The sequence below is a fragment of the Ruditapes philippinarum genome, unplaced genomic scaffold (genome assembly GCF_026571515.1).
Source record: "Ruditapes philippinarum isolate M1 unplaced genomic scaffold, ASM2657151v2 ctg3118_1_1_1_1, whole genome shotgun sequence".
Lineage (NCBI taxonomy): Eukaryota > Metazoa > Mollusca > Bivalvia > Venerida > Veneridae > Ruditapes > Ruditapes philippinarum.
Window position 1 is genome coordinate 179,646 of NW_026866211.1, and position 12,244 is coordinate 191,889.

General features: G+C 31.1%; 1 protein-coding gene across 1 annotated transcript; it reads left to right on the forward strand.

Annotated features, from left to right (window-relative positions):
* LOC132731708 (bromodomain and WD repeat-containing DDB_G0285837-like) lies at nt 1–11,928 on the forward strand (the record flags this gene model as incomplete). The annotated part of the gene is made up of 11 exons (XM_060717929.1): nt 1–186; nt 1,369–1,446; nt 2,790–2,912; nt 5,906–6,025; nt 6,451–6,560; nt 7,519–7,628; nt 8,615–8,774; nt 9,480–9,626; nt 10,142–10,269; nt 10,964–11,129; nt 11,788–11,928. Coding segments are annotated over exons 1-11 (1,458 nt in total), but the record flags the coding sequence as incomplete, so codon positions are not given.
* Nucleotides 11,929–12,244: the final 316 nt, after the last annotated feature.

Consider the following 12,244-nt stretch of genomic DNA (forward strand, 5'->3'; position numbering starts at 1 on the left):
GATTACAACTGATGATTGCTAGTCCATGCAAGGATGATGATGAATCTGATGATGAAGAAGACGATGATGATGATGATGATGATTATGATGATGATGATGATATATTGAAGGACAACAAAAAGCACAAGAGTATTACAAAGCAATCTACCAAACAGCCTCAAGCAAAGAAAAGGAAAGCTGTAAAAGGTAGGATTTTAAACAATTTTTCTATTTTATGTAGTGACCTTGAACCCAGGGGTCACAAAGCCATAATCTAGGTAAGATCCTAGCAAGTAATTATAAATATACAATGTACATTTACCTAAGATGTCTGAGTAGGTACAATGCTAAAAATTGACAAAATTAGGTAGTTTTTATAGTTTTGATAACATTTTTCATTACCAATTATTGGTGAATCACCATTATATTAGTCAATCATTTAAAATATATTTCTGTCTCAGCTAATCATGACAGCCAAAGAAAAAAAAGAAATGTGCATAATGTCACTAAATGTATATATCCAATGATAAAGGAATTGTCCAATTTGTTACTGTCCTGTAACCGAGGCAAGTTGTACAGACTGATTCTATGTTTGACCTTGGTTTATGTCACAGTATCATTCAAAGTAGTGTTCAAGTATCACAGATGTTACAGATGTTACAGAAACAGTGATCAATTGTTTGCACATCTGTTCTTTATGTAATAATGCATTGAGTACCTAACAGCTTGCAATTTGAAAAAGTGTCTTCTTGCTAAGTTCAATATGGAGATCATCCTTTTTGTAATCCAAGGGTCACTGGTATGATCCTTGAGTGAGGCGAAATTTCTTCAGGACAACTTGTAGGTGGACAGTCTTAAGGTCATTTGTTTCTCACCGCTAAGTCAGACATGATATGGGATTAGTATTTGGTCACTTGTGCAGAGAAATTTCGTAATTACTGGTAATAGTAATCTAGGAAAACCAGTTATGTGGACCAGCCACTGAGATATGAACAAAAATTTGTTAAAATAGTTATAAAATACAAACAAACAAATGTTAAAAAATGTGTATAATAAGTAATAAATGGTCAAGTATTGGTAAGCAGAACAAAAGAAAGCTGCAGTATATGGTTCATATATTCAAAATATTAAGCAAGTTACAGGTTAATTTTGTATATAAATATTTTAAAACCAATCACAGGTTAATTTTGTATATAAATATTTTAAAACCAATCACATGTTAATTTTGTATATAAATATTTTAAAACCATTCACAGGTTAATTTATATAAATATTTTAGAACCATTCACAGGTTAATTTTGTATATAAATATTTTAAAACCATTCACAGGTTAATTTATATAAATATTTTAGAACCATTCACAGGTTAATCTGTATATAAATATTTTAGAACCAATCAAGCCAAACAAGATTAGGAAGACATCTACGAGCCCGCAAAAAATGAAGAAGACATCTTCTAACCCACCAGGTATGTTTTATTTTACTTGGAAAAATGTTTTCTCACTTTAGCACATCTAGAAACTTGTTTCACTACATGTTGTAATTGGCAGAGGTTTTAATTAAAAGATGTTTTAACTGTAACTAAAATGTACATGTATGCCTCCAGATAACAGTATAAGGAAAAAATCACTTAAACAAAATTTGTTAATGGTAATCGTGTTGAGTGATATTAGCGAATGATAGATATAAAGTGTTGGGTCAGTGATTTAGTTGAATAAATAAGTTTTAAGATGCATTACATGAAAACTTAAAACAACGTTACATTTCTTACATTAGTTTGGAGGTATACAAGTTATAAGTTTATATGACTCTAATAAATATCAGGGCATTCTTCATAGTTACATGTAGCTAGGTGTTTTCAAATGTAGTGATTGGAATTATTGGTTTAAGTTCAACTAGAAATAATGATATTTGAATTTGAACTTGGGGTGAGCGGTGGGGGCAAATTTTAATATGTGCATATAAATCCGCTTAGAAATTAGTTCTTACAAAGGTAATATTATCTAAAGATATTTGTTCACTTTTATCAACCTAACATATGTATGGGGTGCATTAGATTCAGTAGTTTAACCAGATAGAGTTGTACACATGTTTATAAGCTGCACATGTTTTGTTTTTTAAAGCAGCACGCCTCCAGATTGATTACGGTATTTCAATGTTTTAATAAAAAGATTTTTCATTTTTTGTTTTGTCAAGCGTACAGATAAAGTAACCTCAGCTGGCATAAGGCACTGGATTACACTAGACCTAGAATTTGTCAAAAAAAAAAAAAGCATCTTTCACTAAGTAACAGGGTAGAAATATCAAGATGTTAAAGGAACTCCACTTATTTCTAAAAGCCTAAAATTTTAAATTCTAACATAGATAAAGTGAAGCAATTCAATATCAAAAGCCCTGCAATGGATAATAAAGAAATATACCCGAAAAATAAATTAATTTTTTTTTGTGTGGTTTTTAGCCAAGTGCAATGATTTTCATTTTTGGGTCATTTTGCCACAATTAAAATGATTTTTCAGGAAAAACCAGATGGGGGGAATGATCTGAAAATTTGCAGACAAGCTATTGGTCCAGAACATACGTCAAATAGAACATGAATCTCGGATAAATATTTCTAGTCTCTTCACGTAAAAAAAACTCAGTGGAGACCCTTTAACACTAAATTCAGTCATACTTTGCCATACATCTTGTATAGGAGTGTGTTGTAAATGTTTATAGATTTTAAGAACTTTATTAATTTTTTTTTAAACTTAAAAATTTCTCATCTGAAGGCAAGCAGCTTTAAGAATTGTTTTACTAACATTGTTATTACAGTATCACAGTCATTTAAAATTGGAAAATCAAAGATTCCCAAGCACTGGAAGACTGCTTATGTCTTGATGAACACAAATGATGTACCAGAAGATCTCACACCAGATGATTTTATTACAGTAAAAGGTAAAATTGAATATGTTGTAATGAACATGAAGTGAACCCAAGTCACTTTATAATGTAATGACTGTATAGTGAAATCAAGTTCCTTTATAATGTAAAGACTGAAATTGAAATCATAATGTAATTACTGTGTAGTGAAATCATGTCACTTTTTATGTAGTTTAGTGAAATAATGTCTCTATATAATGTAATTACAGTTTCACTTTATGATATAATGACTGTGTAGTGAAATCATGTCACTTTATAATGTAAAGACTGTGTAGTGAAATAATGTCTCTTTATAATGTAATTACAGTTTCACTTTATGATATAATGACTGTATAGTGAAATCATGTTCCTTTATAATGTAAAGACTGAAACTGAAATCATAATGTAATTACTGTGTAGTGAAATAATGTCACTTTATAATGTAATGACTTTGTGTAGTGAAATAATGTCTCTTTAAAATGTAATTACAGTGTCACTTTATAATATAATGACTGTGTCTTTTAATAATGTAATGGCTGTGTAGTGAAATCATGTCACTTTATAATGAACATGTAATGACAGTGGTGTGAAATCATGTCACTTTTTAATTAAGACTGTGTAGTGAAAATCATGTCACTTTATAATGTTATGACTGTCTACTGTAGTGAAATCATCTACCTTTATAATATAAAGACATGAAGTGAAAGCATAATGTAATGACTGAAGCAAAATCATATCACTCTTTAATATAATGACTGTGTAGTGAAATCATGTCACTTTTTGATATAATTACTATATAGTAAAATCATGTCACTATATAATGTAATTACTGCAAAGTGAAATCATGTCACTTTATAATAAATGACTGTGGAGTTAGATCATGTCTCTTTATAATGTAAAGACATTAAGTGAAATTATGTCACTTTATAATGTAATTACTATGAAGTTAAATCATGTCCCTGCCGCTTTTTGATGTTTTAAGAGACTACTGGAATGTACTGAAATTATGTCACTACCTCTTTTTAATGTTTTACATGACTACTGGCATTTAGTGAAGTCATAAAACTTTATTTTAAAAAGACAAGGAAGTGAAATTATATCTGTTACTCTATGCTGCAATGACTATGAAATGACATGTTGGCATTGTCATTTTGTGTTGTAATGAATGTAAGATATAAAGTCATGTCATTTAAGCAGTACTGACTATAAAGTGAAGTCATGTTTTGCAATAATGAATTTAAGTTGAAATGTCACTTGTCACTTTTTTGCTTTAATGACTGTTAAAAAAATTATGTCACTGTTAATTTATGCTATAGTATCATTCTATGAGGTGATGTCATGTTACTTTATAGTAAAATGACATAGAACTTAAATCATGTCACTTTATTTTGAAATTACAAAGAAGTGAATTCCTGTCACATTATGTTGAAATGACAAAGAAATTAAATCATGCTACTTTGTGTTGAAATGACAAAGAAGTTAAGTGAAATCATGTCACCAACCTTTCATGCTAATTTACATGGCTAGAGATATGTACTAAAATCATGACACTTAATGTTGAAATGACAAAGAAGTGAAATCATGTCACTTTATGCTGAAATGACAAAGAAGTTATATCATGTCACATTATTTTGAAATGATAAAGAAGTGAAATCATGTCACTTCATGTTGAAATGATAAAGAAGTCAAATCATGTCACTGCCATATTATGCTGATTAAATGACTAAAGGTATATATTGAAATAATGTCACTTTATGCTGCAATGAAAGTAAGTTGAAGTTATGTCATTTTAAGGGGAGCAAATGGCCTAGTGGTTAAGGTGTCTGCCTCTCAACCCAGGGATCATGGGTTTGAGCCCTAATCGGGTCACGACCATGTTTTTTCATATGACACCAGTACTGGTTGGTTCCACTCAAAGGATTAATATAAGTTGCAAAAAACTTTGTTTCGCAATCGAGCTTAAATAAATATGTTTAAACCAATGTCACTTTAAACTGTTATGACTATGAAGTGAAAATATATGTATGTTTCTTTATGCTGTAAAGACTGTAAGGTGAAGTCTATAATAAAAACTATATTGACATTTAAATAAGGAAGTAATGGTGTTTCTTATCAAACTTTTATCTTTATACAATGTCTTTGTTTCCCTTTTCTTAAAAGACTATATCCTCCTTATCTGATATGCAGTTTTTACTAACAATGTTGAGAGAACTTGACCTTATCTGTTTTAGTAAAGTCAACTGATGATGGTATGATATCATTGCATGTATGAGGCTTTACAAATATTTTAAGATTTTAAGATTCGGAAATCTTTCTTTTTTAAAAAGATTTATATTATGTATATCAAGGTTAAAACATGCAGGTTTATCATGGTTTACAAAAACAAGTTAAAGTTTAAGAAAATAAACATTTCAAAGTTTGTAAACAATCCTTTTGTTTGCTAACATTTCATTGTTTAATAAAAAGCAAAACAGTAATTTTTTAAAAGAGGACAATATTGGATAATTTTCAAATGTTTTTTTTTTTTTTGCTGCAAACTTATGAAAAATTAAGATATATTATATATTATAAATACATTTAGTTAACATGTAATATATTAAATAGCTTTAATATGGTTTGCTCATATTTCAAGATTTACTATTGTTTTCATGTTTTTGAACTGTTATGTTGTTCACAGATATTCTAGAGGTTCTACTTTGCTGTATTTCTTTAAAAAAAAACGTTATTTTCTTTACTACAGATACAATAAGATTTATAAATCCAAGAAAAATATAAATTTTGATTTGATTTCATGTTTAAAGTTTTGCTTTACTTATAGGCATACCAAAAGTGTTCAAGGTCTTACAAAATATTGTATTTGACAACTGATGAAAGAACATAATATGTAGCATTGAATAATTCTGATTAAGAGTATTGAACTGAAAAAAAATTGTTGAATTTATTCAAATGTTGGTCATGTTGTCCCTCTTGTTTATTTTTGTGTACCTACTTAAAATATAATAATGTTAGTTTGAATGATTTATTTATAGCATTGCCTATAAAGAAGGAACATATTGAGCTAGAGCTGCCTGAAGAGAGTGATGAATACAATGATTTAGATTCCGAAGATGAAGTTCTGGACTCCGATGAGGATCCCGGATGGTCACCAGGTAACATTTTGATATAGTTAAAAAATGAACTCTTAGTTTTGGCTATATACAATTAACAGTCTACTATAAATGTCTGCAAAAAAGTGATCCCTCAGAAGCATTAAAATAAGCAAAATTACTTGAAAATTGCAGACTTGGTTTGATTGAGTCTGTACATAATAATTAAAAAAAATGACTTTGTTTGTCAGGGAAGTCATTAAGAAGGAAAGCTTGACTACTAACCTACTCACTCTTTAGATAACTAAAAAAGTAGGATGGGGACCCTACCATTTGCGCTAGCGTAAATTTTCCTTCTTTGCCTTAATATGGATTACACTAATCCCAAAACATCTATAACTTTAACATTAATATCATATGAAATTTAAAATTACATATTTCTTGCACATCCTAGTACTAGTAAAATGGTATAATTTTTATGTACACAGAAGTAGAAAAGTCTGATGATGATATACTTGAAGATGAACCAGATCTACCAGACTCGGATGATGAAAGTGTAGAGGACTCTGATGAAGACCCTGGCTGGTCACCGTCCAAGGTAAACAGTTCATTATGATGATATCATATATTTTACAAAGTTTATTTGGATTTTATAATGGGAAATCGTCACTTAAGTGCAGTAATGACAAAATGTCCTACTCATGTTGATGTTGGTACATCACAATGTTACAGCTTTGCAATGGTCTTGCACCAACATTTTTCATTAATCATTGAAAGTATTCACACATATCTCTTTTGGGTCATAATTGTAGGTTACTGACCAAGATATCAGGTCCAAAAGCTCAAACATGTACTTTAACTGAATAAAATCCCTATTGTTAAGTATTTTGTGAACTTCAATTAAAAAAGTTCATGCGATTGCTCTTGTTTACTGTCAGTCAAAATTCCTGGTTTGTTTTTTGCACTGAAGTTCTATATCAGTTACCACTTGATTATACACACATTTCTTGATATGTTGTATATGTTGGTCACACTCAAAGATCCATTACTCTTATTGAATTGTTTGTCTTTGTTAAAGTGAATTGGGGTACAATGGAAGGTCTGTAAAACAATAAATGTACTTATTGAAAGTATTTAGTATCAGACACAACAAACCACAAAAGAATTATGTATGGATGTTGTTGGCAAGTGTGAGATACATGATCTGATACTAAATTTATAATTATATAGCAAATAATAAATGTTTCTACAGTTATGCACTGAAAACAATTGAGCACCCTGTCTCTATCTCATAAAAATTGTCAAGGCAGCACATTTAGTCATCATTACTTTTCATATAAATGTGTTGTACTTGGTACCTTGAAATGGAGGACTTTTATGGGAAATTTATTATCTTCTAGTGACATAATGTATTATATATATGGAAGAGTAGTTCAATAATCTTCCATGTATGTTGGCCTGCCACAAGAGTCCATCATGTTTTGATAATGCCATATTGATCATTAAGAATGTGCAGTATTTAAAGTAATTATACAAATACAATGTTTCGTTTTCAGAACAAGAAACAGACAGAAAAGAGACCTAAACAATTTGGACTAATAGGCAAACAGAAAACTGGACATAAATCATCACCTAAATCTAAACAAAAATCAGCACCTAAAACCAGGTAAAATGCTTTCTAGTTTAAGGGAGTCAACTGACTGCAAATCATTTTCTCGAGATTATTGTTTCATTGATGTTATTCTAGACTGATAACTTGCGTGCAAAATTTCATATCATTTGCTCACTTTGTTTTTCATGAATAATTATTTTAATTAATTGTGAAACTGACTCAAAATTGTAAAGTGTTGCAACGTTTTTAATTAGCATGGATTCTATCCTTTACTTTTCACCTTATCTTAGCAAACCTACTGTTTAAACATCATTTGACCTATCATAACTTGCCTGTCACTGCTGTTGGTGTAACTCTCTTAGTGAAGGTGAATTCTCTTATTTTGAAAAAGCTATTAAGTTAGCAATCTCATTAAAATCAGATCATCATTTTCACTCTGTTTGACAGTTAGGATATGATTTTAATGAGATTGTTTAGCTATATATTATATTTTATATAATTTACAACTCATTTGTGTTAGTGTTAACCCTTAGCCCCTGTGTGGCTGAGGGGTTGCCTTTAAGTATTGAGGCATCAGAATTGCAGCCATCATTTATCTGTTAGTGACTACATAGGCAACTTAAATTGTTTTAATTACTGATGTCTATGCTCCCTTAGCTCCAGCAGGTGAGGTTGTTTTGACCTCTGGCTTTGCTTTAATTAAATTAAATTTGTATTACCTGAGGTTAGCTAAAGTCATCTTAGTCTCCTATTTCAGCGCCGTATGACCAAAGATGTGTTGGTATACTGTAAAACTAAACTAACTAACTACTTACCTTTAGTTTGCTGGCGGGATCTCACTACAGAATCTAACTTTACCACCAGTGCAGACCAATATCAGCCTGCAGTTTGCTATTCAGCCTGTACATTTGTTAACATTTTCCAAAAATGATGACTGGTTTTGTCCAGATTGAAAGATGGACAAATCTATTTAAGATATTTAGTGTGGTAAAGGTCAAATAAAAATGGAGGTTAAATATTTTATTGACTCATAATTTTAGTCTAAAAAGTACGACAACAGTATCACAGAAGAAGACCTTATCTGAAGTAAAGAAAACTGCAAGTACAGACAAACCTGCAGCTTCTAGTGTCAGTGCTGTACCTGCAAACAAACAAAATCGTAATGTTGTAATTACTGATAACAGCCCAACAGGTTTCGTGGTAAGATATTTATTATATTTTATATAGTTTATTTAGGGATTGATTTTTATCACACTTGTGACTCACATGGATTCATTCTTGTGAGGAAAGGGCAACTGAGGTGTACCTTGACTAGTAAAGCTGCAAAATGACCTTATGACCTTTATAGTGTCTGTGTGATTTAAACCAGGAAAAAAAACCCCTAAAGATTATCTTATTATTAAAAACAATAATTGTTCATTTCCACTTCATGACATGCTTGTGGCAGGTTTTCTTTCAGGACTCGATTGAATTTAAGTTAGAGAATAGAGAGAGAGCTATCATACTCACCATGGGGCCGGCGTCTCCCTTTGGTTCAATTTTTGTGTGCATGTTGGTATCTCCAAAAGTACTGAAGAGAATGGGTTGAAACTTCACACACTTATTTAGCAGATAATAGGAGCTCACTTTACAAAATCCATAACTCTAAACATGGACTTTTCAGAAATATGGCCCATTTTGAATTTCTGAACTTAGAAAATTTTACATTATCCAGGCTCTTGTTTTACTACTTAGCACTGAAAATAGTTAAGCATGCTGTCCCACTGATTGATATCCCTTGTAAAAGAGCATGATTCTAGTTGGTAGTTCTGTTTAAATATTTTTAAATGTATATTATTTTTGTGTATATGAGTTTATATGAATTTGAGATTATTTGTTTTGACAGTCTTGTTTTGTTTTCAACAGCCTGAAATTGGAGACTTTGTTCTGGAAAAAGAAGAATGTCAAGATGGAAACATACCATACTTGTGGCGTTACAAAAGAGGTGGTCTTATACAGAAGTATGAACAAATGGAAGAGGATGGAAAAGTCTTCTATCAAAATGTTCTTAGTGTAAGTAATTATGTCTTTGCTAAAGTAATTATGGTGTGAAAGATTGAAGTTACTGTGGAATGGATTTAGGTGGAAATATAGCCCTTGGTGGACTTACAAAATTCCTGATTAAAGTTTTGGTTTGAGGTATTCACTTGAACCTTTACACATCCCTTCTGGTTCATTGGATTGTGGATCAGTATCCAAGACCCATAACTCTAGCATGGATTTTTTTTCTGAATTATAGCCCTTTGTAAACTTAACATTTTTGATGATAATTGAGTTGCCTGCTGTATTTACTTCACAATTATATGTTGAAATTCAGACAGGTCTTCTAGATAATAATAATAGGTTAATATCCTAACTTATTTTTCAAAACCTTTAATATAACAAAACTGCTATATTTATACACACCCAAAAATGTACAGAATTTTTTTTAACAATGCAGAGAAATTTAGCATCCATGTCCTTACTCCTATGGATATATTTTTAGTGTTAATTTTTTTTTTCATGATATTCTTTTTGTTATATTTCAGTTTTCAGACTGGTGGGCTTGTTTTGCTCATAGATATCAGAAAGTTGAAACCCAGACGCTATATAGGTACAAAAATCTAGAGAAAGTAGAAATAACAAAACAGCCTGTTATTGAACCAGTGCCTGAAATGTAAGTTATTTTTATATACTTTTGGCAATAAGTAATACATGTACATTACTTTGCTTTTGACAATAAGTTTGTTTGTTTGATTGGGTTTTACATCACACTGACACAGCATAGGTTATATGGCTATGTTCCAGCTTTACTAGTGGAGAAAGTCCTCAGATGACATTTCGTGCATTATTTCGGGCACAAATGGGCACCTGAGTAGAACCACCAACAGTCCATAAGCTAGCTGGATAGCTTCCTCACATGAATGAATCCTATGTCCCTGTTGGGATTCAAACCCACAGTGGTGAGAGGCAAGTGGCTTGAATTCAACAACCTTAAATTGGCAATTAGTAATACATGTACATTACTTTGTATATTAGACTAGCACAATGTAAAGTTTTTTATGTACTTGTAAAGAATTCAACAATGCTTTCTTGCTTGTTTTTTCTATGAGTATAGGAAGTTAGTAAAAAAAAAATCAGAGACTTAATATTTTGACAATTCAGCAGTCAAACTGGCTTACAGCAGATAACAGCATTTAAAATCCTTACTTTGCTGGAGTTTTGCATCAAACTTAACCTTTATCTGACCTTTTCACCTGCACTTATGAGTTATACCATATTGGCTAGCCCATCAGTAGTATTTGTTTTGTTATAATTATTTTACCAGAAAGCAAAATTTGTTTCGACACTCTTGATTTCATAATTTTTAGCGCATCAAGTCCAGCTGCTCCGAAAGGAAATTCTACCCAAAGTACTGATAATAACAACAAAGAAACTACCAATAATAAAAACAAAACAACAGAAAGAATGCAGGAACAAGAGATTTCCTCTACTACTCAGGACACTGGTACAGATATCCCTGACAGAGCATTCCAGGTAAGATAACTCTAGAACTGTCCACCAGTACTAGGTAGGAATTATCTCCCTTGCTGAATTTATTTAAAGGACATAGCTGTCAATAACTCAATCTAGTAAATTTGATCCTATCTTTTTTTTGTTGGATGATTTGATATAATTTCTGTAAGTTCATTATATGAATAAATTTTAATGTTCCTCTTGTATTCATATTCCTCTTGGTTTAAAATCAGTTTCATTTTAACCTCAACTGAGAACAAAGTGCTCAGTGGGGAGCTATTGTGATTGTATGATATCTTTTGTGTTGTGCTGTGTTGCGTCACTTATTTTGCAAAATCTTTGAAAAAATCCTTTCCTCAAAAACTAAAATGCCCAGGGTATAGGTATTTGGTATGTAGCATCACTTTGTGTGTGTATACAAAAGGTATATAAATCATGCCCCAGGGGTTAATAATGGCCTTGCCCTTCGGGGTCTCTTAGTTTATAGAACTTAGATGATAAAAGTCACATTTAAGACTTCTTTTGGGAAACTGCATTTGCCTTGTAAATACAGAAAATATTTAATCTTGCTGTTTGGGTCAAAAATCTACTTTTGTATTGAAAAATAATGACCTTCTTTAATTGATGAATCTCAGGTGAGTGATCTTAGACCATCATGGCTCTCTTGTTTGTATTTTAGATTGGTCAGTTTGTTCTAGACATGAAAGACAAGAGGAATGTTGACAATTTCCCAATTTGGAAAATAGAAAGCCAGATTCTACTCAAGAAATATGAGCCAGTGTTTAAAAATGGAAGAATGCGCCACAGGCCGGTGAAAACAGTAAGTGCTTTTTACGTTATTGGTTATAAAGATTTTTGTGCTGCCACTATAGGGGGGCATTTAGATTTACCCTTGTTGACAGATTATTTTTCACTAAAATGAAGCATATTCCCTGTACTTTCACTGGTATCTTGCTGGACTTTTTTCTTCAAAATTCAGCCAATACACAAAATTTAAGGGGAAGCCTTTCATATTGTAAAAGTCAAAAAATAGAAAAATGTAAATAATATACAGAAAATTCAATTTTTTTTCTATAAATAGAGGATTTATTTTCTTCCTAAAGTATGAGCTATGAAAATTAATATTTCCTCATTCA